The sequence below is a fragment of the Protopterus annectens genome, chromosome 8.part0 (assembly GCF_019279795.1).
Source record: "Protopterus annectens isolate FY-2018-M chromosome 8.part0, PAN1.0, whole genome shotgun sequence".
NCBI lineage: Eukaryota > Metazoa > Chordata > Ceratodontiformes > Protopteridae > Protopterus > Protopterus annectens.
The window spans coordinates 335,789,093-335,816,710 of record NC_056741.1 but is presented as its reverse complement, the minus strand read 5'-3'; the positions used below and the strand labels follow the sequence as shown (position 1 = coordinate 335,816,710).

The 27,618-nt window shown below is 39.6% G+C and overlaps 1 protein-coding gene across 4 annotated transcripts in view; it reads right to left on the bottom strand.

Moving 5' to 3' along the window:
• LRRC71 (leucine rich repeat containing 71) overlaps positions 1-27,618 on the bottom strand; it is a 2,015,367-nt gene that overhangs the window by 494,949 nt on the left and 1,492,800 nt on the right. For all 4 annotated transcript variants that reach the window (XM_044079834.1, XM_044079832.1, XM_044079831.1 and 1 more), the window contains one exon: positions 14,329-14,454. In XM_044079834.1, coding sequence (XP_043935769.1) covers positions 14,329-14,454 — 126 coding nt within the window. The remainder of the gene's footprint in view (positions 1-14,328; positions 14,455-27,618) is intronic.

Here is a 27,618-nt window from a genome sequence, read left to right as displayed (position 1 = left end):
AGAGAGTCTTCCATGACAAATACTTCAAATCACAAGATGATGCGGGCTCAAAGGGTGGTACAATCAGCGAGGTTAGAATGAGATGCAAATCCCAAGGACCTGGGGGTTCTTTGATCGGGGGTCTGAGAAGAAAAGTATGTTTGAGGAAAACTTTACACAGTCTATGAGACATAATAGGAACTCCCATTTCTCCAGTATGGAAATTAGAAATGGCTGCCAAATGAACTCTGATGGTAGCTGCTACAGTTCCTTCATCAAAAAGTTTAGAATGAAATTCTAGAATTGCAGAAATAGGAGCTGAAAAGGTTCTATGTTCTGTCCCACAGCCCAGCATTAAAATCTTTTCCACTTACTGGAATACAGTCTCCTCGTGGACGGTTGGTGGGACGAGGGGAGAATATGACTCAATGCAGGGGAAAGGGAGTAACACCTGGCTAAGCATGTAATTGGAGTAGTCATGCTGTCAACTTGAGGGTTCAGATAGATGGATGGAACTCCCCCAAAGAGTGGGTCAAGAGGTCTGGAATTAGATCCAGAATCCAAGGGTCCTCCAGCAGATGGGTCCAAAGAAAGGGGAATCAAACCTGCCGAGGCCAGTAAGGAGCAATGAGGATCATAGTGCTTTTCAATGACCTGGCTTTCTGCAGTAATTTGGTAATTAGAGGAAAAGGGAGAAAGGCATAGAGAAGTCCCAGGGGCCAGTCGTGAACCAGTGCATCCCTGGGTGACTTCCCCGGACGGGGAATGAGGACAAAGTAGTTGCAGCATTTGGCATTCATGGACATGGCGAAAAGATCTCAGCAAGTCTGGCCCCATTTCTGGAAGATCTTTTCCACAATCTCTGTCTTCAAGGACCACTCATGAGGCAACAGAATCTGTCCACTATCACATTGGATTTCCCCGGGATGTGCGTTGCTATTAGAAAACATTGACAAGCGCTCGCCCATTGCCAAACTCGCTGCACCTACCGACACAGTGGGTAAGATTTGGTTCCTCCCTGCTTGTTTATATACCACACTACTGACATATTGTCTGTCTGAATTGGAACCGTTCCCATGGGTAGAGAGTCCTGAAATGCCTGCAACGCATAAAGCACCTCTCTCATCTCCAGGACGTTGATGTGCAAGTGGCTTTCATGTTCTTGCCATAGACCTTGGACGGTCATCCCCAGATAATGCCTCCCCCACCCAATCTGGGAAGCATCTGTGGTCAGTACTGCATTCAGTTGGGGAAAGAGAAGAGGGTGGCCCTGATACAACTGGTCTGTCTGCAGCCACCAAAGGGGATCCTTTTTGCAAGATTCCGTGATGATAGTCTGATGTGAAAGAGGAAGATCTTGCATTGACCACTGAGCAAATAGTAACCACTGCAGGACCCTCATGTGTAGCCATGCTAGGGGAACTAGAAGAATAGCTGCTGCCATCATACCAAGAACTTGCAGCACATATCTGACCTGAACTTTCTTCTTTGATATCAAAATTTTGGCTTGCTGATGAAGGGACTGTATTCTGCCCAGGGTAAGCTTTACAGTCATATTTCTTGAATCCAGTTCTGCGCCTAAGAAGGTAATATGCTGAGATGGCAACAAGGCAGATTTTTTACTGTGATGCCTAGTCTGGAGCAAAGTGACATTGTTTTGTCTTTCGCCCATAGTAGTAGATGCTTGGTGGTGGAGGAGAGGAGCCAGTCATCTAGGTATGGAAACACCCGGAATCCCTGACATCTCAAGTGAGCCGTGACCACTGCTATGCATTTGGTGAACACTCTGGGGGCTGTAGTGAGACCAAAGATCAGCGCTCGAAATTGGTAATGATTGGCTCACAGCCGAAAGCATAAATGTCTCCTGGATCACCTGTCCATCTTTATATGGTAGTACGCATCCTGGAGATCTATTGAGCACATCCAGTCATCTTTCCCAATAAACAGGAATATTGACTACAGAGTGACCATCCAGAACTTTGATTTCTTCACTGCTTTATTTAGCTTGCTGAGATCTAGAATAGATCTCCAGTCCCCTGTCTTTTTTGGTACTAAAAAGAATCTTGAGTAAGTTCCGGACCCAATTTGGTCTGCGGGGACCTCTTGGATGACTTTTTTTTTCTAGCAGCAAGAGAATCTCTTGTGTTGCATAGTCTTTTTGACCAGGTGGGACATCTGGTAAGGAATGGTTTACCGGTGGGGGAACAGAAAATAGTATGTAATAGCCTCTGGATATAATTGTTTGTACCCATTTGTCTTGGGAAATTTCCTGCCAGGTGCTTGGGGACAGTGACAATCGACCCCCAACTGCCTCCAGAGAAGTGCAGGTGGGCCTCCCTTCAGGAGCACTGGAAGGGCCTGTCAGAGAACGTATCTCTGTCGCCCTGATTCTATGGACCCCTTCTGCCGTGAGGTCAGCATCTTCCATTATAACTTCCTCCTCTGCCCTTGGAGGAAGAGTCACCAAGTGCATCCGAAAAACCTTTTTGGGACTTGTAGAACCACATCTTTCCACCCTTTTACCTTTGGGATAAGGTCTAGACGGATCAGAAAAATGGACTCCAATGGCAGACAAGGTTTTTCCATCCTGCTTGCACCTGGTCAAAGTATCTTTCACCTTTGGTCCAAAAAGGGATGAACCATCAAATGGGGCATTGGTGAAGGAAGACTTGAAGGGTTCGGCAAACTTGCAAAGGCGCATCCAGGAATGTCTCCTCAGGGAAATTTCTGTTGCAGCTCCTCTGCTTGCTCCATCAGCTGCATATGAAATTAGTCACATGGAGGAGTTTATGATGGAATTGAGGGTAGAGAGCTGAGAGGATACTTTGTCCATGGACCCCAAAGCTATGGTACCCAGAAGGGTATCTCTAAGCTCTTTGAGGAGATCCCTTTGAAGTCTCGTAAAATAGGTAAGGTAATTCAGTGACCAGAGGGTGAAGGCTGCTGAAGAAAAAGCATGCTTTCCATATCTGTCCATAGTCCTGGATTCTTTGTTAGGAGGATGAACAGATGAGGAGGTCTCCGATAGCTCCTTCGTGGTGGCCAGTGGCACCACCATTGCATCTACAGGGAAACCCTTAGTCAAAAATTCCTTCTCTGAGGGAGCAGTGATAAATTTGTTAGGCCTCCTCGGAACAGGCTCCACTGTATCAGGCGATGTCCTGGCTTTACGAGACAAGACGCTTAACAGTTGGTCAAAAGGGAGAGTCACTCAGGAGATGGAAGGGTGAGACCCAAATGATTCCAGGTATACCAATTCATTCTCTGAAGGGTTGGTGGGCTTCCAGCCACCCCTCTATTTCAGGATCTCAAGGATGTCTGCAAAGGAGACATCCTCAGAGGGAGACCGTGGGGACCCTTCCGACTCATCCAAATCGGTATCAGAAGTGACAGATTCAGGGGAGTCTATGTGCTTCCTCTTGCACAGTCTCTTCTGAGGGACTTCCTCAGAGGGGTACTCCGTAGAAGTTTTGGAAGAGACAATGCCGCTAGCAGAGGCTTCCTGAGGCTCTGGGTCTCTGCGCTTTGGAGGGGTGGTGGTGGCGAGACAGACACTGGCACCTGGGAGGGGTGAGAAGTTGGATCCGAGAGCAGGGTTGTCTAAGGAGACAGCACTCTCTTCGTCAGTTCAAAGGCCTCCACGCCCTGCTCCACGGAGGCCCTCCACTCTAAAGAGACAGAATCCCAACTCCAAGGTGTAGCAGGTGGCTCCAAAACTGAGGTAGGTGCCATGCTCAACCTAGCTGAGGCACCAAGGGGTAGAGTTGGGTCGGATGACTGTCCACGCCAGCTCCCCTCCCCAAACCCGAATGGCCAGCATCGGCTCCTAGACTCCTCGACATTAGAAGGAGCCAAGGACATCAGAGCCAAAGTCAGAACTCTGTGCCAATGGTTCCGCTGCTATCGGATCCAAACTCTCTGGCTCCGAAGACTCCAGAGTGATTGGAGGAGGAATCAATGAAGTAGGCTTCGTATGGGATGGCTCCAATTCCTTTGGGTCCAGAGACGACAAAATTTTTGCCAAGGCCGATGTTCAAAGCAATCTCTTCACCACCCACTCCACATCTTCATCAGATAAACTCCTGGAAGAATGGATGGACAAAGAAGGGGATCTCCCTCTCTCCAGGATAGGAGATCTCAACATTGGGGATATCAGCTCCAATAAAGGAGACCGACTCCTCTATACTTCTGTCAGCTCCATGGACACTTTTAGTGCCAAAGAAGAAGTTCTGGGTCTATCAGAATCGAGAGCCCTCAGTTCTGACGACATTCTCTTTTTGGTGGCTTCGAAACTGGAGCTGTTGTAGCTGGTCATTTGGTTGACTTTGACTGGGTTGAAGAAGGGATGGATAATTTGGAGCTCTGACAGCTGTCTAAAGCTTCTACAAAAGGCCATTTCAACAAACCTTTTGCAAATAACTTATTTCTACGCTTATGGAGCACCCTGCTACTGAACCAGTGACATATGGTGCAGGGGTCCTGTAAGTGGATGGCACTGAGGCAATAAACACAGCTCATGTCCCCCATCTGTAAGATACATCTTCTGTGTGCATTTATCACACTTTTTGAACCCTGACTGCTTATGTTCCTTGGGTTCCCTTTCTCTATCCATGTCTTTGGACATTATGCGATAAAAGAAAAAACAAGGCCAACATTATAAAAAAACATTAAACTAACTAAGCAACAGCAAAAACTACCTAAGGGGAAACTTCCTCTAAACCTTATTATTTATTTATTTATTTATTTATTTATTTATTTATTTTCAGCAACAAGCAGAAAAAAGGAAAGGAAGAATAAGAATCTTTTAACTTAAATGGATTCTGTTACAGAGACAGGACAAGGAAACACGGGGGGGAAGCGACCCTCTAACTTAAACGGGCCATGACAGCCCTCTAAGTTAAACGGAAACTCTCACCAGGTTTGGGAAGGGGTTTAACTACTAACTACAGTTACCTAACACAAGCAACATGACAAACTAACTCTCCAGAGATAAAAGGAGTAGAAAGAAAGAGTTTTAGATAGATTAAACCAACAGAAAACTATACTTAGCCAATGAGCCAGCAGGAAAACTTCTCGATCGTTTGAGTGGCAAACAAAATCTGGAAATGTGTCCTGGAGCATCATGGGATAGGGGTTAGCCTCGAGCCAGTGGAAGCTCTCGAGCTTTAGTATTCGGCTGAGTTGGAGCCAAGATCAGATCCAAACCCAACCTGCAAGAATTACAGCGAGATAGGACAACATAACATCTAGAGTTATTCAGGAGTGATTACAAAAACAGTACAAATATGAGACATTTTCCATGCTTAAAGTAAAAATGCAAAAACATGGAAAGTGATAATGTCATGCTGGAGACGGCATATGTAAATTATGTGTGATAGCAAAAGATTACAATCAAGGATTGGCATAATGTGAAGACATTCTAAGTATACCTCTCAACCGCTTACAGAAAGAAATCTGGACAAGGCCATCAATACTGGGGGGACAAAGGCCCAAAAATAGGAACACTTTCTAACTTAGAAAATTGATAGAATAGCAAGTTTTGCATTAGCATTAATTTTTCTGAATGGTGTAAAGTCTGAAACTCAAATGTCTGTCATTATTTTCTGACTTTAACCCTCAATGATTTGCCAATAAATTGTCAAAAAAACACAATTTAATGTGAAACAAACCAAAAAATGTTTTTGGTGAAGCGGTTATGACTATTAGTTATATTTTCATAACTGCATTAATTTCATGAAAGCTGTGTGACCTGCAGGTGAATAAATTGAACCATCTTATACAAAGCATTAAGGCACACAATGTTGCTATTGATACTTGCCTTGTAACACATGTGGTTTTGCAGATTCCTATTGTTTTGAAATATTGTAAAAATATTATATACATAATTTCAACAGATTCGGCAATATCACAAAACAGCAGTATATTACCCCCTCTTGTCATGTATCATTGGAAAGTTCTTGAATAGATGAACAAATCACCCACTGATCCACTGATATCTTGGATCTAGAGATATATATATAGCCCATTGTTTGCTAATAGCATTAGTAATTTTTGGCAAATAAAATACAATTTTTTCATAAATCTGCTATATAAAATCAGCATTTACAGATACTAGCACCGGTGTATACGAAAAGAGCTTCTATATTTCATATTTTTCAAACTCACATAATTTATCTGATATTGCATATGTTATGAAATGTGTTTTTAATAGAGGCTCTTGAAGAAAAGCTCTCAGGAAGCAAGTGGTTCCCTGACTTGTATGACCCAAGGAAGCAAGGGGATTGAGTAGCCTCCTGCTGCTCAGGACTACATGACTTAATCCATAGTACCTACCTCTTGAATGCATCACACAATGTGCTATGACAGAAGTGGGAGAATACATATGACCACTGTATCATATCAGAAAGTTACAGACTGCTGCTTTAAACAGGATCACCATGAAGAAGGACATAGCTAGGTAGGAGGCTACAATAACATTTTCCATTAAAATGGAAAAATAGGGTTCTACATCCTGTAAAACACTGAATACCTTTGCATAGGTCAGTGACTCCTTAAATATCAGGGATTTCACTGGTGGCAAAGGACCAGGAGTGATGCTACAGTGTGTCCAAAGCCTCAACAGACACTATCCTCTCTGATCCAGAGGTCCAATGGAGAGATAAACACCCACTCAAGAGATCTTTTTCTCTTTTGCAACATAAACAGAACATGTTGGAGGGATAGAAATGTATCACAAGGAAAAATACTTCTTCATAATAATTTTCTGTTCCACATAAAGCAAAGTACTTCCCTTACTATATTAAAATTTAATCTGGATGAATGAATGGGAAACTGCAAATTCGCTCTTAGATTAGCATCCTTTTCCCTTATAGATCGGGTAACATGTAAATGTTCTGCCGACTCTAAGTTATTCGTACTTAAATTACAAGTCTAACAACAATGGGACTACAGGGCTAGGCTTCTGAATATCCTTACAAAGCAACAGCCTAATAAGTAACTATAAACCAAAAAACATCAGGAGGCAGAGAGTATATATTTTGTGTGTGTGTGTGTGTGTATGTCTTAAATCCCAGAGTAGATATGGTATACACAAATTAATAATTTGTAATAAACAGGAGCTTCATCACATGAGCCATGTTCTTTGTGTACAATTCTTGGTTTCCTTGTTTTGTTGACTGTTGACATTGTGTTTATTATTTGTCTGTGAATTAAGTCTACAGTTTTACATTAAAATATTAACTATGAATGCATTTTTAATTTAACTTGTTTTTTGCAGGTACATGGGTGTGAAATACACTATGTTGGGCTACAACAGTTAACTGGTACTAGTGCACAACAGTAAGGCTATGAGCTGTTTATGAGTTGCTTCCTGTACTGTGTAACTTTTGATCCCATCAGTCTAACATCTTACCAGACAGTGTTGTTGAGCAGCCCCTGAAAGGAGACACTTTTGCCCAGTAAGCTCTCCCAAGCTGTTAGCAAGTGCATTACACATTTGTCTTTAAAATTCTTGCACCTTTAAATAGATGATAATTAATGCTTCAGTATATGCTGTTTGACTATGAATCTCTGTATGTGTGTTGTAGTTTAATGGATTACAACATGCATGTTCAATAAATGTGAGTTTCAAAGGAGAAGAATTTTGCTGTTGCTCATGTTGTCTATTTTCAATATATGAGTGTTTTGTTTTGTTCATCAAGTGTCCGTTAGTGTTTTTTCTTAATAAAAGTTTACACTGAATCCAAATCTATGTGATCATTTTAAAAGTAAAAATAGTATGTACACTAACAGGCTTGAACATTGTTCTATGATAATTGGGGAGAGACAGATAAATAATGGGATACAGATATGGCTACAAGGAGGGGGCTGCTTCATTACCCTGCCTAGGGCCCCAATTTAACATGATCCACCTCTGCTCTTACTAAGTTAGCCTCATGTTGTTGTATCTTTTGGCTTTTCCTGGTTAGGGGTTGCCACAGCGGAACTCCGGTCCGCTAATGATTGGCAGTAGATTTTTACGTGCCGAGTTGCCAGCCCTGACGCACAACCTTCAACAAAGGTACGCCCATTCACCCATGTCTCCACACAGAAGACGCTCTAGCTGAGAATCAAACAGGGCAACATCTTACTGTGAGGCGATAACGCTACCGCAGCACCACCACTGCAGGTTAACCTCATAAATAGTCTTATCTTTTAAACCAAGTAAAGGGGTAACCCAGGAGCACTGTCTAGTTAAATGACTTGTTCAAAATCAGAGACTAGGCAAAGGGAGTTAGAAAGAATCAAACCCTGCACCCTTGACTACAGGACGCTGCTCATTAAGAGCTTACAGCTCTAATAATTTGCACTAAGTGCCAAATCTTCAGTCATATATTCATTTTCTGATAAATCTGAGGGTTAAAATTCACTGAGATTTTCACACAATCAGTAATGCCTCTTATTAGAATTCCATAGCTTCGGTTCAGAAAATACATGTTGATGCAAAACCTGGTGTTCTGCTAATTTTTTTAAGTGAATTAGAACAGCGAATCTCCAGTTTTGCAGAACATCACTGATTTTTCCTCATATTCATGCCCTGTCCTCTGTTAAATTCTTTGTTCTTGTAAATCATTGATTACTGTCAGTCAAAAAAGCCAGTCATTATTATTTCATACTTTTAATTGTTCAGAAAATGCATGTATCCACAGCATTTATTGTCCTTTTCATGCTTTAAGTGATTTGGAGCTGTCTGGCACTTTGACTACGAACTGCTCACTGTAGTCAAAGATACAGAATTTGAATCCTTTCTTCAATATTTGCCTGTTCTGGTAGGTCATCTCTGAAAAGGGATACTTTGCCCAGTAGGTTTACCTGGTTAATAAATATAAGAAATAATATTTAAAATTTGTCCCTTTTTGTCCTCTATTATTTTTAGTTTTATTCATAATTGTTGAGAAAACAAATTGCTGTCAAATATTTGTAGATTGCAGTCACTAAATAAGGACAGGCACTAGACAGGTAGCACACTCACCTTTGGTGCAGAAGGCTATGTGTTCCATGTCCAGATCAGGTACAGCGATAGCCAAACTTCAGTGCAGCATGGGGGGGGGGGGGATGCTGCACTCCTGAATATGCCATTCTTTGACTGAGACATTAAACCAAGGGACAGCACAGTAGTGCAGCTGTTAGTGTTGTCGCCTCACAGCAAGAGGTTCACTGGTTTGATTCTCAGCTGGGGTGCCTTCTGTGCAGAGTCTCATTGTCGTTCATGTGGGTTTCCTCCCACATTACAAAGACATGCATCTGGAGCATTTCTCTCTGGGCCTCCACTGAAAATTGGCTCATTCCAAGCCGGACCTTCCCAGCAAACAAATGTTAAATAAAATAAAATCTGTTTGAGCTACTCAAGTGAATGTAAAAGATTCCATGGCACCTAATGAAAAGAGTAGCAGTTACTTTTTTATATACAAAAAAGAACTCTTATTTACAACAAATTAACAAATATTTACAAATGTACAAATATATAGATACACAAATATAGTTACACATATTCATAATTTTCCTTATATATTCTATCACTTTTCCTTTTATAAGGCATATTTCCTTTTACTGGTAATTTATCTATTACCAGTCTCCACAAAAAAAATCCTGACATTCTACTTTATTATTACACAATTTGCTTGTTATCTTATAGCTTTATTTTTTTTTTCATCTGTTAAAATTTTCCATAGTTTTATATAGTAATTTTTATCATTACATTCTTATACAGTACTTTTCTTTCTTTTTCTATTTTACCAATTGTTATTTTCCACAAAATGATTTTTCTTGATAACATTTTATTTCTTCATTTACACACTCCTTTTCCCTTTTATCATACCCCAAAATGTGTCATACTTATATTTATACAATTTTACTATTAATCTTTTATCTTTTTAAGTTTCCACTTTAACACTTTTTTTAAAAAGTAGCATATACCACTGGTATAATTAACTCCAAATCTCCTTCTTTATTTACATACAAACCCCCTCTAAATTTGTAAATGAATTATAGTTATTGTTGTTGTTGTGTCTTTTGGCTTTTCCCGGTTAGGAGTCACCACAGCGGAACTCCGGTCCGCTAATGATTGGCAGTAGATTTTTACGTGCTGAGTTGTCGGCCCTGACGCACAACCTTCAACGTAGGTACGCCCATTCATGCATGTCTCCACACAGAAGACACTCTAGCTGAGAATCGAACAGGACAACGTCTTACTATGAGGCGACAATGCTACCGCAGCACCACCATCGCAGTTTGTAAATGAATTATAGTAACATTTAAAATGTTTTCCTGATGTTGCCATCCCCCCAAATTATTTCTTTGTCCAAAATTCTTGACCTTATAAATTTAGTGGTATGGTGGTAGCCCAAAACATTCAGATCTTGATCATTTCTGCTGCTGTAATAGCAAACCAAAAATAGAATACTAGGTGGGAAATATTGCTGCATTTACTTGGTACGTTTTTTGTCTTTCTCGGTGCTGTTTTCCTTAGAGAGGGCTGGAAAATTAAAATCATGTCTTCATTTATGGTTGCCATTCTATCTCAGTTACTTCATTATATCTTTGCATTCTGACTACTTTAATGCATCATAATCAAGTGGTTACTATATTTTAATGGATCTGCCATAGTACAGTGATATCAGAGGTCCTTTTCCCAGAATTAATTTCAAGCCCCCTTTATGTGAGTCATGCTGCTCATAAGAAAATCTTTTTGAAGTGAAACTTTTTGGGCATGGCACTGCGAGTTCGGAGTGAAACACAAACTGAAACAGAAGTGAGTCTCTGCCAGACGGTGGCACTGTTCGGCACCCGACTGTTGCAGAACCATGAGCCAGCAAAAGAAGGTAACCCAGCTAGTACTTCTCTGCACTACACAACTGAAATCAAATAAAAATCAAAACTAACAGACTTAAGAAGATAGCTATATACTTAGAACGCACTCACACACACACACACACACACACACACACACACACACACACACACACACACACACTGCAGTATTTAACTTTTACTATACAAAATTTGTGTCTGAGAAAATGTTTAAAAATTGCAGTAGTATCTTTGAATGTTTCTGAGGATGGTGGCGCTGATCGGCTCCTGACTGTTGCCGAGCCATGAGTCGCTGAGAGTAGGTAACCCAGCTACTACTTCTCCACAGTACACAACTGAAATCAAATAAAAATCAAGCATAACAGACTTAAGATGCTAGCTACATACTTAGAAGTGAGCATGTGTGCACACACACATTATATAAAATGTATTATATAAAATTTGTGTTGGACAAAACGTTTAAAAATTGCAGTACTATCTTTGAACAGAAGCATGTTTCTGAATGATGAATCTGTAAAGCTATGACTTGAATGTGTCCAATAGCTGGCATCATATCACTCGGCACAGATGTCCAAATGTGCTCAATGATGGCGAAACAGCATGAGTACCTGGTAGCAATTGCAGTCCTTGAATACAGATGTTTCACTTCTACCATGCATGGACACCATGCACATTGTTTTATTTAACTTCTATGTAAATAAAATGACAACAGTGCGAGTCATAGGCATCTCGTACAGCTTCTAGAAACTATTTTCATTTTGTTTTGTGTTCTCAGAGCAGTTATCATGTATTAACAGTGGCTGTAAAGGCTCAACAAAATAACCTACCTGGACTGCATGTTTTAAGTCTTCCAGTTTTTTTTTTTTTTTTTAGTACAAGTGCTAATAGATCCTCTCCCACATTCTTCCTGATTTGTCATTGTAATCCATGAGCTGTTAATCAAACTCTCTTGCTTCATTTAAAATAACTTTTAAGAGACATCTAAACTACTTTTGCTATTTACCAATGTTTGCAGTAGGAAGATGTGTGTTTCGTCTTGAATGCTGACAAAATATGTTGTATTTGTTTAAAGGTATTTCCTTACAATGCAGCACAGAGCAAAATAATTCTGACTTTTTGTTCTTGAATGTTGGTTAATGATATTTTTCCTCTTTCTACTGAGGTGCAAATAAATTTGTGAATAACATCTAACCCACCTCTGCTGTTTTGGTAGCTACACTGTAGTCCTTAAGATTGACAAATGAATATCTCCTTTGTGGTGAACATTGCCAGTATTTGTAAGATCATGGCATTCACTGTTTTTTCATAGGGAAATTGCCTTTCATTTTTTTAACAGTGAATTATAAGTGAGGTGTTACCATACATTATGTATTGTACGCTTTACTGGTTTGGTGTTTTGGTGTGTTTTTCACATGTCCTACGTACCCCAGCAGCTACAGTTGATATAAAAAGTTTACACACCCCTGTTAAAATGCCAGGTTTTTGTGATATAAAAAAAATGAGATCACAATAAATAATTTCAAAACTTTTCTCACCTTTAATGTGACCTATAACCTGCACAATTCAGTTGAAAAACAAACAAATCTGTTAGTGGAAAAATATAAAAAATAAAAAATGTACAATACGCTGGTTGCATAAGTGTGCACACCCTTAAACTAATACTTTGTTGTCTGTGCAGACCCTTAAACTACTACTTTGTTAAAGCACCTTTTAATTTAATTAAAACATTCAGTCTTCTTGGGTAGGGGTCTATCAACATGGCACATCTTGACTTGGCAATATTTGCCCACTCTTCCTTGCAAAAGCACTCCAAATCTGTCAGATTGTGAGGGCATCTCTTGTGCACAGCCCTCTTCAGCTCACCCTACAGATTTTCTATTGGACTTAGGTCTGGGCTCTGGCTGGGCCATTCTAAAACTTTAATTTTCTACTGGTTAAGCCATTCTTTTGTTGATTTGGATGTATGCTTGAGGTCACTCTCATATTGAAAGATGAAATTCCTCTTCATCTTCAGCTTTCTAGCAGACACCTGAAGGTTTTGGGCCAAAAGTGACTGCTATTTGGAACTGTTCATAATTCCCCTCCACCTTGACTAAAGCCCCAGTTCCAACTGAAGAAAAGCCACCCAAAGCATGATACTGCCACCACCATGCTTCACCGTGGGGATGGTGTTCCTTTGGTGATGCAAAGTGTTATTTTTCCACCAAATGTACCTTTTGGAATTGTGGCCATAAAGTTCAGCCTTGGTCTCATCGACCATAACACATTTTCCCACATACTTTTGGGAAACTTGATGTATTGTTTTGCAAATTTTAGCCGGGCATGGATGTTTTTCTGTGTAAGAAAAGGTTTCCATCTTGCAATCCTGCCCCACAGTCCAGGCATATGGAGAATACAGGAGATTGTTATCACACGTACTACACAACCAGTACTTCCCAGACATTCCTGCAGCTCCTTCAGTGTTGCTGTAGGTCTCTTGGCAGCCTCCCTGACCAGTTTTTGTCTTGTCTTTTCATTAATTTTGGAGGAACATCCAGTTCTTTGCAATGTTACTGTTGTCCCATATTTTCTCTACTTTTTGATGACTGTCTTCACTGTGTTCCATGGTATATCCAATGCTGTGGAAATTTTTTTGTACCTTTCTCCTGACTGACACCTTTCAACAATGAGATCCCTTTGATGTTTTGTAAGCTCTCTGTGAATCATGCCTTTTGCTGTAGCAGGCAACTGAGTAAATGTCAGGAAAATCCTACTAGGACAACTGAACTTTACTTAGGGTCAATCAGTGTCTCTTTAATTGATGGCAGATTTGTACCCAAGAAGACTGAATGCTGTAATTAAATCAAAAGGTGCTTCAACAAAGTATTAGTTTAGGAGTGTGCACACAACAAAGTATTAGTTTAAGGGTGTGCACACTTATGCAACCAGTGTACTGTACACACACATATATATATATATATATATATATATATATATTTATTTATTTATTTATGTATTTATTTATTGTTTTTGTTTTGTTTTGTTTTTTCCCCCTAACAGATTTGTTTGTTTTTCAATTGAATTGTACAGGTTATGAATCACATTAAAGGTGGGAAAAGTTTTGAAATGATTTATGGTGGTCTCATTTTTTTATATCACAAAAACATGGCATTTTAACAGGGGTGTGTAAACTTTTTATATCCACTGTAGCTACTGTGCCCCTATTGTGCCCCTGCAAGAAAAGGAATTTGGAGTTACCACTGCACAAATCCTCTTGAGCTGTTCATGTGAGGTCTGCTGTTACCAACAAAACCTCTCAGGGAAACATTTTTTTTCTCATACTTATATAAGCACAGAACACTGTTATCAACAGACAATCTGTCTGACCAGCATTGCAGAGTATGTTGGATGAAAATGTAAGCCTAAAAAAAATCATCTAGGTAAGTGAGAATGAGGGTCAGCAGAGAAGTGTGGAACATTCTAGACTGATAGACTGGTTCAAGACAGGTTAATTTACATTACCTTTTCTTTTTTTTTGGAAGCACTCTTGCTGGGTTTTGCAGTTTTATCCACCTTGTCGATGGCTGTGCTGCTGGGATGAGACACAGGACGGTCACCTTTTGACTCAGACTTTCTTGATGTTGAAGGCTAGGAAAAAAACAAGAAATCAGTTTAGCAACAGACAAGTTGAGATGTAGTTTTCACATATCCAGCATACCTTCTTCTACTACTGTTCCTCCCCTCTCCATTAATTTTGACTGTTCAGCTACCTTCCCCAAATTTCTCGAGTGTCTCTGACCACTTATCTCCTGCTGGCATACCGTGATCTTTCTTCCTTTCTTCTTTCTTTCCTGTTACATTTTCTTGGGTTAATTCCTTTTCTTACTATTGGCCATACATTTCTGAAATTCAATTTCCATTTTACCACTTCATTTTATTGAGTTATGTCTATTAATGTATAGATAGAACCTTTTTTCAGGTTCTATTTGGGGTTACAATAACCAATAAGACACAAAGACATATAAAAATGTAAAATACTGAAAAAAAAGAAAGGTAGCATAATGCAGCATGCTATATTGTTGTGAAATGACTATGCATGTCTATACCTAAAAGAAGACTGAGTGTAAGACTGTATGAGTCTAAAGAATCAAAGAATCATAGGACTGCCAAGGATGTGTTTTATCTCCTCCAAATATACATAAATCTAACTAATACAGCTTGTTCTATCATAAGTGGATACATCACATAATAATAATACTTAGATATATACAACAGGAGTACAAATAGCAGAAGAGTAAGCTGAAGGAAGAAAGTAATGGTTGAGGGGACCAGGGTGAGAATGTATACATGGTCTGATCGAAGATGGGTAGAACAGCATGTATAATGGGACTAAGTCAAGTAACAGGGGTGAGGCATTATGTGATCATGAAGAGTCAAATCATTTATATATTGCTTTAGAGAGGTGAGCAAGAAAGGCCAGTAGATAATAACTTACACAAATACTATAGGATCAAAGGTGTCTGAGCCTTAAAATGGGCCTGTTCTAGGAATGGCACCAACTAGAAAACATTTCCCATACACCCACTCTATGATTTTCCAATAGTAGGTTTCTTTGCTTCCTTTAACATTTGCTGCATGGCTTAAAAAAATGTGCCTAAGCGGTCTCAAGTTTCTGACATCCAGGCAGTGAAGTGAAGAAAATGAAAGATGGGGTGCACCAAACAACCCTTGTCTTGTGTGTATAAGCCCATCCTGTGAAGAAGCTTCTGGTAAATGCCCTTGGCCATATTCAAAAGAAGTTGGAACCACTGTCGCTTCCTGGTCCAAAAGAAAGTCACCACAGTTATCATTTGAGAAGCCTTCTAAATCTTTAGAATATCTAAAGTTATCAGAGGAAAGGGTATAAGGCCACACAAAAATATTTGTATCCAAGGGAATGCAAGGACATTTGATTTCCAGGCTTGAGTAAGGAATCCTGGAGTAGAATTTCTTTATCTGTTTTAGCTGTTGTAGCCAAAGGTAAACAGATCTGCTTGAGAATTTTCCCATAGATGGACCAATTCCTGGAAAACCCTTGTGCTTAACTTGCATTTCTGATAGTTTGTCCTGGTCCAGCTCAGCTTGTCTGCAACAATGTTTTGCTCTGACAGAACATAATAATTTGTAAAGGTGGGCACTAGCAGGAGGTCTGGCATATACAGATAATTCATCTCTTAACATTTATGTGCTTTAAATTGTCTTGCTAGTTATAGATGTCCTGGACCTTCCTCCTTTTAGACACAGGTCCCATTCAAATCTGATGCATCTGTGGTTACAGACTGAGTAGTATCTAGAAACAAACCATAGAATTTGTCAAATGTGAAGTGTGGCCAAGAATAATCAGATTAGTAGAGTCCATGAGATCTAGAATTTTGAGATACATCCAAGGAATTAGCAGATATTGATTGGAAAATCTCAAGATATTGACCTGAGGAAGGAAAACTGTTACATGTGATTAGTCCAGAAGACCCCCCCCCACAAAAAAAAAACTATTCTGTGGAAAAAATATGAGGAAAGATTCATTCAAGTTCATCTAAAATTTCAATCTTAGAAAAAGATATTTTCCCCAAGACAGAGATTCCTAACAATTTGTGAAATCTGTAAGAATAAGGCAGTCTTCAAAATATGGACAAAATTATTACTGTGTCCTCTACAATGGCCTATTAAAGGATCCAGGCCACCTTTAGACACTGTTAGGGGTGCTGACCCATGAAAGGGAAAGCAAAGACCCTGAAACTGCAAACCAAACAGAAAAAGATAAAATGTGTCTGATAACTTTGGAAAGTGAATACGAAAGGCCTAGAGCTAGTCACTAAGTTCCTACTTTCTTGGGTAGCTGAATAAGAAATATCAGTCCAGTATCAATTGTAGCCATTCCAAACATTCTCAACATTCAAGTGTTTGAAATCATTTGGAGCCACAGTTTTGGGAAGGTTTTACAGGAGTGCCACGGTGGGGAGGGGAAGACCCATGAGGGGGCATATTTTCAGTCCATTTACTTAGATAATCCCAGATCTAGGGAAGACCCTCCTATCTGCTAGAAACCCATTGCTATTGATCAACTTAAACTGTCTTTGTGTTGCTCAAAATTTTAAATTTTATTTTGATTCATGACTAGCAAAAACATTTCCATCATATTCTGCTTGGAGGGTTATTTCTTAAAATAACTTTTCCTTTTTTGTCACCCTTCTAAAGGACCTCAGCAGGGGGAAGGCAAAATAATAACTCCTTATCCAGGGCAGCATTCAGGATCTTGGTTATGAGATCCTCTGGAAAATTCAGAGAATACTAAGGGATTCAGAAAAAGCCAGCTGAAAAAAAAATTGAATTTTGGGTCTATGCCTATAGTATCATTTACCAAACTTATAGGGGCCAAATGGCTGGTGGTCAGATAAAAGGCTGGTTGCAAAGAAGACATCCTCAAAAGCTGGCAACACATAAGGAACATACATAACATAGCATAATACCTTTAACATATATATATATATATATATATATATATATATATATATATATATATATATATATATACACACACATATATATTTTTTTATTTTAATGTCTTGAATGACCTGGTGTAAGTTCAGCCATTTGGATTTGGAAGACCCTCAAGAAAGAGAGGGAGAGGCTAAAAGGATGGTCCCTTCTTCAGGAAAGAAAGAACTCAGAATGGATTAACAAAGGAGAATCCTCTGGTCCCTTCCCGAATGCTGACAAAAGTGGTTCTCCCCAATCTGAAGAGAGTAGTTGAACAGACACAGAGGATGTGCCTGACCTACCCATCCTTAGTGGCATCCTGAAGAGCTCACCAGAGAGACAGAGAGAAATGATTTGTGATCCAAGAAAGAACAAATGGCCACAGATGTGTCATCCATCAACAAATGAGACATAAGGGAGCTTGAATCAAGATAGAAGTCCTTCTGATAATTTATTTCTCTACTTGCTGCCCAGGGGAAGAACAATCACATTACTGTGACTTAGGTCCATGTTCTAGCTACAACATGTGCCTGACTTGTTGATGGCAGAGTCAAAAGATTCTGTCTTACCTCATATTTGAAAAGTTAATCTTTCAGGTAAAATATATATTTTTTATTGACAGTCACAAAACACACTGAGCCCAGAATTTAGCAAGCAGGTATTAACATAAAGTTACACTTTTTTTTTTTGCAAAAAAATGATATGCCAGGGAATCCTCAAAGGGAACTAGCACTGTCAGTTAACCATAAAAAGTGACTGACAAGTGGATATTGATGCTTGACATTGACACTATTACCTCTTGACATCAAAACTGACTTAGAGGTAAAAACATTTAGTGATAGCCATCAAATGCAGTGTTTTTTACCTCCTGACAGAAATTTTAAGTTTAGGGATTAAAGCTGTTTCTGACAACCACCAAACACTGTAGTCCCAGCCACTAATAATAAATTTCCTCAAAAAATACACTTTTCCTCATAAAATGTCCATTTAGAAGGGGAATCCCTACTGGGACTCAGAAAAAAATGTGTCCACTGAAAATGGTAACTAACAAGCAAACAGCAGAGCTTACAAAGAACTCTCCTGTGGCAGAAGCAGTTAATACACAGCTGTGCATACTGTGGAGGCTAGTAGGCAGGTGTTTGAGTGTGGCAAGGTGTAACTACTGAGTATATCAGGGAATACATACAGGCATCACTTAAGGGGAAGGAGTTGGTATAATAGTTAAGGTCTTTACCTCACAGGTACAAAGTTTGATTCTGACTTTTGGTTATTGGCTATGTTTGTATTACTCTGGCAACAGGTAGTCTAACATTGAGGGTAGGAAGTTGGCAAAATAGTTAAAGTGTTTACCTTACAGATGCAAGGGACAGGGTTTGATTCTCACTTTTGGGAAGAATGACGAGGCTTGTAAAGGTTATCTGAGGTCATTAACTTAGTAATTATCTATAACCTATCAGAAGAATCAATGATACTTTTTTTTTTTTTTTTTGAAGTTTTTTTTTTTTATTTTACGACAAACATCTTTATTAAATTATCACACATGACATAGGCAACCTTATATGTATATAAATGAAAAGCAAAAACATTGACACCACTTTAGTTGCAAACATTATGCATCACAGACATCAGTGAAACAACTATAGTTGCAAACATTATACAAGTGATACTTTCTAAGTAAAAATGACTTTTTGAGGTAAAATAATTTAAAGACAAGCACCAAACCACATAGCTTCACCCTCTCACAACTCTGTTAAGCAGAAGCTGTACACATTTCCTCGCTAAAAGTACAAATAAACAAGGAAATCCCCACAGGGACATAAGACCAACTGGATGACTTGTAGTAGTTAGAAGAGCTTATTCGAGTCAGTAAAACATTCTGATAGGAATTTTAAATGTTGAGGGATAAGCTTAAAATCAAACCCTCAGAAGCAAAAGGCCAAGTTCTGAACAATGGAAACTGCGGTAAATGTTTTTTATTTTCCCAAGGAAATATAATATTTACAAGGCATTCCTCTCAGGGAACCATAAGTCAATGTATATAATTCTGAGGTAAAACTTTGGTAACGACTACTAAAAATCCTTTGCAGTAGCTCAAACATGACATTTTGGCTACAATAAAATAATTTCCTTCATAACTATTAACATTCTGGAAGGTAATCTCCAATGGGAAACTTATTTGCCCAGTCTTGTAGAAGAGCTAGCCAATGGCCCATCTCCAGAAGCCCACAGAGGATCTCACTGTACAGCAGCAAGAATGTTCTGAAGCTTTGGCAGCCTAGCCATTGAGTTTACATCAGTGGATAGGATATGTGGAAGATACCTTAAAGCTTTAGAAGCTGGCCAGTGGATCCAAAACTTGGCAAGATATCCCATATAGCCTAAGTCTAACTGTAGCAATGATCTAATGATGAACATCTTACCGTAAATGAAGATACATTCATAAGTTCTTTTGTAGCAGTGCTAACTCCTGGGATATCTGCCTCAGAAGGTCAGACATCCATTCTGACTTCCAGAGCTTTTTATCCATCCCCCTTTTGTACCATCCTTAGTTCTTTCTTGCTCCTGAATTAGAAGAGGTCTAGTAGAAGATAGTGCACTGGCTGCTGAGGTGGCAAATGCTGCCAGAGAAGTCATCCCAATCAAAGCTTCCTCTCCATGCACTAAACACACCTGAGGAAGAGGAGAGCTTGTGACTTGTAGAGTTAGGAAAGGGGAAAGATGAGAATAAAAGGCGACTGCATACCCAGCTTAACCCCAGCATGGTCAAAAATTGTGGGGCAAAATGAGGGAAATATTACTGCAATAGTAAGCATACTTAAGCATCTATTTTTATGACAAGTTTGTACACATATGTAGTATGTTTTGTTTTGTTTTGTTCACTGCTTTGTGCTAACTCTTGGGGAGACTGACAATCCTTATATAATCTCTGGTGGCTGGGTCTGTGAATGAATGTGTTATTAAGAGCCCTTGTAGTATTTTCATGGCAAAACCTGTCCTGGTTCAAGAGGTAATGTCCAAGTTGTAGTGCTTGGAAAAGGTGTGGACAAATGACTAAGCTACTTCTGAAATGGCCTGTATTCTGATTCCCCTCCCCCCACTTCAAGGAATACTGTAGTTGCTGCTTTTGCCCTAGCAAAATGAGACGTGACATCTCCTGGTGCAGTTTTCCATAGATGGAATAGCAAATTGAGAAGCAATTGGCTAACCATTTGGAAACAGCCCTGTTCCTGCTGCGCTATGCAAAGGCTATAAAAAATTAATAATGGAAAGAACCACCAAGAAATTGATGCTCCTAGGCCAGTTGCAAATACATAAGTAAGTAGAATAAACGATGTAGCCTAGGAACAATCCTGTGCAGAGCAACATCTTCAGCATCAAAAAGTCAAGCAGACCAAACACGATAGTTGTATTGAGTTCACAAATTTATGTCACCCATTATCAACACCAATTCATGTTGTCCTACTTTATCTAGAAGGTCCTGCAACTGTTGTATGAATGCACTCTTTTCCTCACTATCACAATACTGCTGTGGGACATAGGCTGAGATTATGAATACTGCCCTATCATTACAATGCAGTGTGATTGCCATGAGTCTGTCACTAATTCTGATAACTTCGCTCACTGCCTTCTGAAGCCTCTCTCTCACCACAATTCTGACACCATTTCTAGCCTGTCCTCCTCCTGGGCAGTAGACTCTGGATCCCAAACCAACTGGCTTTGCTGCACTATCCTTCCCTTTTGTCTCCTGCATATATAGTATGTCCAGCCTCCTCCTTACCATCATATCATTCACTTACAAGATGGGCCCTGTCAGTTAACCTACAGTGTAGTAATTCTTGGTTCATGTTTGGCAAGTTGATTGTTTTTTACACCAAGCTTTTACCCAACAGATCAATCCCCAGTAAGCCAAGCTGAGCAACTGGACACCGGCCACTCAGTAACTTATGAACCCAGTGCTGCTGAGCTTTATGGTGGACCCACAATGGCCAGTTGGGGCACAAACACCCCTCCCGCCATTTGCATGGGTCCCTGGGGTAGGTCGGAGTAGGATAGGTCCTCAACCCACTTATCACCGGCAAATACCCATGCCCATTTGGCGACATTAGTCAACACAACCAAATCACCTACAGCCATATTTTACACTATTGGGTAGCTAGCCCTGCCGCTCCACACAGTCTGTGATCCGGGTTCTCCTATCGTAATAATACTGTGCACCACAGTAGATGCCCAAAGTGGTTAGTCTATACAACTCTTCCTATATATGGCACCACAAAGAGTCTGTGTTTCTGCCCACAACTCCATTCTTTGGTGAGCTTGAGATGAAAAAAATCAACATGTTTTTTCAAGGTGGGAGGAACCCCACAGAGACATAGGAAGAACAGGCATTGACCAGTGGCCAGGATTGAACCTAGTACCTTGTGTATTGGAGGCAAAGAACTTAAATATTATGCCAAATGGTGTGTAAATTGAATGATGACTTAAAAAATCCAGCTTAAAACCTAGAACTTAAGGCATGCTACCACTATTAAATAGTTTGTGATGAAGAGTTTGCCATATACACTTCTTTGGTAACCCTAATGATTCCCGAGACATGAACATAGTCTAAAATATGAGGACATAATTTGATTTTATGAAAAAGCTTAGGCTCCTCCTGTTGGAAGTTACAGTGCAAATTTCCAGAGCTCCAATGTAGAGAATGAGTTTAGGACCTACTTCACTCATAGTATAGGATGTCAAGGCAGGCAGGCAGGGATAATAGATGCATGTACTTTCAATAAAGCATAACATAAACCTGATTTGTAAAGGCATGGAAGGTATCTCAGAACCACGGATGCTGTTGTCTGGTTTGAGTCCAAGGCTTCATTATGGCATCAAAGGGAATACCTTTTTTATTTTGCTAGGTATGATTTCCTTGAATTTGATTGCCTAGCTTCCTGTAGGCACACTTTCTGTAAACATTTTTCAAAAGGGGATTAGTGCTAGATAATACATACTGTCAACCCAACTCATTCCCTCCAGTGGAGCAATTTTGAGCTTGTACTCTAACTTACAATGGGTTCAAACAAATGTTCATATCTCTAAAACCATGAGTGTTCCTAGAAAACTGTAAACTGCAAACTATTTGGCCAAATTAATTTTTATAGTGGTTATATTCATTGAATTCTATGTGTTTCAAATGGATTTTAAAAGTACACAATAAAGGTAAACACAGGTTCATAGATGTACTTTTTTCCTTATAGGTTCCTACCAAGTTAACTGCTCCTGTGGGCCAATTTAACTCTAACCAATTATTCAGTTTAAAAATAAAACCCTGAACTTCGGGTTTGTAAAGTAAACACCGTAACCATTAAGCCAACTCTCAACCTCACAGTAAATATTAATATTTGTAATGTTGCATAAACAACTTGCACTTTATCTGTAACCATTCAAGCAACACACATACTGCCAGCAACATTTTCTTCACACAGCTATGAGCTTTCACATGAGGCTATGCAGTTCTGTGTCACATGATACTTAATAAAAACATACAGCACAGATGTGAGGAGATAGCTGTCCTCAGCGTGAAAATAGCAGACTGCCTTCCCTTCTTTGTCATTTGAGAAAAATAAAAAAATAATTGATGATTATTGAGATATTTAGAGAAATATGAAAAACATCACAATTCCAATAAATAGTATACAAACAATATTCAATATCTCTATATCCACAATGGACAGTGATCAAATATCATTACAGTTGTGTTTGCCATCATGTCAGTTTTAAGATGAAATCTTCTAACACCTTGTATGTATCATGGTTTGGAAATTATTAATGCAAATATGAACAAGCAATATCTGATGCCTATAGACGTCAGTAGGAGGTAACTGCAGAAATACTTGGAGGCATCACCAGGCTATAAAGAATTAAGGTCTTCAACCTGCAGTATATGAGCGAGTAACTGATGTGAGATAAGAGAACCACTCACTGAAGCAAAGGTATGGACTCCATCCTTTTCATGCTCAGTATGACAGAAAGTCAGTGCTGGCTCAGCTGAAAAGGTACTATGAATAGCGTTTTCTGTATTGTCTTCCTGTGCCTTCAGAATTATCATGTAGAGAAGAGAAGAGACAGACGAAAGGAAATGCATAAAGAAACAGATCAGCCTAACTGATTGAGAATGAATCTGCTGCACGGGTTCCTGAACTTGGTGCCCTGGCACAATATTTTCTTGACTGACTATTTTCTGGAGAAACAAAAAGGTCTGCGTTTGGCACACTCCACTTGTGAACCAAGTCCAGAAATACATCCCTATTCAGTACCAATTCATGAGGCTTTTATGTTCAACTAGTCTGTCAGGGTATTCTCCTGAGATGGAATATAAGATGCCCTGAGGGTCAAACCAGGCTACAGGGACACCTACTATGCTTACATGGCCAACCTGCACTAAAGGCAAGAGGGGATTCCCACCACATGTTCATATGCCATATGACTGTTGCATTGTCTGAGAGGATATGTAAGGTCCTTGGCTGCCACACTGTTTTAATGTTTTTTTGTTTTTTTTTTTTACTAAAACTACAGCCTTTATCTCTTTTTAGCTGATGTGCTTCCTCCTACCAGTTCTGCTTCGGGGCTTTTGAATTCTTAGTTTCAGTGAATGACCTCTCCTTTGGCTGTGTTTTAAAGGAGCCATTTATTGAGGTTCACCTGTTAAATCTTCAATAAAGTATTTATTGACAGAAGCCAATTGAGGGATGGGTCACTGCAGGTAGTGGGTACGCTGGAATCATATGTTCCATAAATTCCCCTACAGATTTCAAATATAACATTTTGCCAAGAGGACCATCAGGATGGAGGATGCCATACTGACCAGGGTCCTGAGAAATTCTTTAATTTTAATCTGATTAAATTTTTGTCTGGAAGTTAGCTCAGAGGATTAAGTAATTACAGCCAAGTGATGTCTTCAGGTGTTTCTACAATTACATCCTACTAATGCCTCTAGACATCAAGTACTGCTTGTTTATATTTGTATTACTAATTCTAAAACCATAGTACATACAAAGCATTAAAAGATTTAATCTTAAAGCTTACACCACTGCAAACTCAGTCATATTGATATTTGACCTTGGTCTAGCGCAGGTGAAAAGATATTAATTGTTGTTCATATAATATTTATTTATTTATAGTGACATAAATTTCATATTTTTCTAAATATCTTGACAACAGACAGAACTGATCAGACTCATATGAAAGCCCTCAGCTAGATGAAAAAATGCTGCTGACACTATGTATGTAACTTAATTGGTTGCTGAGATATAAAGTTGTTTACAAAATATTACAAACAATAGTTACTGCATTTACTATGATTTATAAAATCGAGTTTAAGACTTAGAACCTAAGGAATACTACAACTAGAGAGTTTGTGCTGAAGAGTTTTCCATCTACACTTCTTTATTAAACCCTATTGTTCTAGAGATATGAACATTTCTTTGAAATGTTAGGACGTAATGTGATTCTATCAAAAAGTTTAGGCTCTGTCCATTGGAAGTTACAGTGCAAACTTCTAGAACTCCATTAGAGGGAATGAGTTATGGCTATTGAGCTGTTAACCAGCTATTTTCTGTAGTCCAATGTTTGATTCCCTCGGCCTCTGTTTGCTTACTATGTGAATCAGAGCAAGGCACTTTGCCAGACAGTGCTCAAGGGCAATTGAGAAATTGGGCTAGGCTCATCAATGGTCTTCTGGACTGCTTGTCTAGTTATTGTCTCTTGGGTGGGGACCTGAATGATCCAGATAATAGTAGATGTGAATACTCCTGGTCCTGCAACAAGAAATTACTAGAGCTAACAATCCTGGGTGCAGTAGACAAACCAGAAGGCAAGGAGGTATATTCAGTAATGGACTACCCCTGTTTTTAACTGTGGATACTACCTTTGTATCCCTGTTTGGGTACATAGAGACCCAGAGTAACCAAAAGGGCCTGAGGAAAGATGAGAAATAGCAGGACTTGTAAGGTAACATTTTCATTTTTGGCACTCACAGAAATTTGTTTAGTCTTGCTAGGTCTAAGACAGTCTTCAAAGAGCCACCTTTGCTTAGGCCTAGGAATAAACTTGAGTATAGCTCTGTGCCCTACTTCTGGCCTGGTACTCTGTCCATGAAGCCAAAATGCCTGAAAAATGAATTTTGGGTGATTTTTCCCACTTTTTTGGAAATAGAACTCAATGACCCCAATTTTCTTGTGAAGGGAAGGAGTGGATGACTAAGGACTTTTGGATTGGCATGGAATTTGAGGAATAGAGGAAGGGAAGGAGCTCTGATGACCTGCTGAGTCATACCTGTTCCCCCTAAGCACATTTGGTCAGCTCACTATTTTCTTCAGAATTGGCCTTTCTTTACCTTCATCTACTTCTCTTTATCCTGCAACCAGTGAAACTGCCAACTTTAAGTAGGATCATTTCTACTGAATGTAGCAGGGGAATGAAATAGCCATTTCATTGGCTGCATAGTCTTTCCCCTTCTCTCCAGCGTTTTAAAAACCTGCTCAGGTGGGGATCAAAACAACATCTCCTTGTCTAAAGGGAGATCAAGAAGCTGAGTCTTCACATGCTCAGCTGAGGGACAGCACTTTCAACCAAACATGTCTCCTCATAACTGACCATCCTGCATGATGCATCCACTGCATTACAGCCACATTTGATATACCACTTGCCAGCTTGGGAGAAGAGGTTACAATGATCCAGCACATTGTATCTCAAGACTTTGCCCTCTGTCTTCTCCATCTTCTAGTTAAGTTTGGACAGAAGAGCCCCTTTGAATTTCAGCAATTGAGCTTGTAAGTTCAGAGCCCTGAAGCAGAGGATGCCAGAGGTATAAACCTTTTTCTACAAATGGTCAAGTATTCTGCTTTGCATGTCATTGTGGGCAGGATTCTTGTTTGAAGCTCCAGGAAATCCCTTGCTGTTTGTTACACTACAGCTGAACTGGTGTGTTCTTGTACAGGTACTTACAGAAGTTTATAGCCCTATAGAAACTGTCAGACTTCCTGGGAGCAAATGATTGGGAATCCAGCTCCAAAGACAAATCATTGACTGCACCCTGCAAGGCTTTGGTAACTGGAGGAATAGCTAAGGGTTTGGACTCTCTAATCTCAGAAGTTCTCTCCATCTTCTCTGGCATCCAAGTAATCCTTGGCTTACCATTTGAAGAAACCCTTCATTCTACTAAGGATATCTCCATATAAGAAACCTTCTACTGGGGAGGCAAGGGATAGGTGTCCGCAGTGTCTGATATGTAAGAAAGGTGGGAGGATATCCAGTGTGCATAAGCCAGTTCATCCACTTCAAAGTATAAGAATCAGATTATTTGGGGTGAGGGAAAATGTTTCCCAATGCCTTTTTTGGCTGAGGACCTGACACTGATCGCTAATCTGAGAAAGACTGCAGGTCCTTAAGGAAGAACATAAGATCATGTGTCATTCTCATCAAGCCCTATAAGAGGGCCTGGATAAGGGGTAGGGAGGCCCACCTAGATCAGTCCGAGGCAAGATGGTAGATGCTTTAATTATGGACATCGTATGCCTACTCCTAGGACTGACGGTTCTCTTCAAAGTTTATAGCTGTGGGCAAATGACAAAAACTTCAATATGGATGCATTGAACAACCTCACATATAAGAGTTAAGGGTAAACCATCCTTGCTTATCAGGTTACAAACACTGGAGAGAATTCCAGATCAACTAGCAGCTGAAGGGCTTTGAGTTGGAAAGACATACTTTCTTTTGATACCAAATGACATCCAGAAAGGTATTACAAGAGGCCTTGGCTCAAGTAAGCACCTAGAGTAGGTTCTACAAAAGCACCTCAATGGATAAGATGCACTCAAGTATAGGGGGTCCTGTGACTTGACTGGTATTACATCAGCCTCACTGTGTCTTTTCTCCCAGAGGCTCTTCTCTTTTGTGTTTTCAGGTATGGTAGATGGAATGTATGATTTAGCAAGGCACTAGGGCAAAGTAACTCTGAAAGATGCATAATATCAATGTGATAAAAGGGAGATGAAAACGTTTTTTTTTTTGTCCAATTTTGGAGTGTAATCAGTGTACAGATTTGGGGGAGGTATAACAACTACACAGATGGAAAAACACAAGCGTGTGTGTGTGTATTTGATATTTGAAATGTCATAGAAAAATGACTGAGTGAATGAATGAATATGTTCACAAGTGCAAGATGCAATAAAGAGCTGGACCTTGATGACTATCATTTAAGTAAAAAATTCATAACTTTCCCCAAAAGTTTTTAATGAACTGGGACTCAGAGCC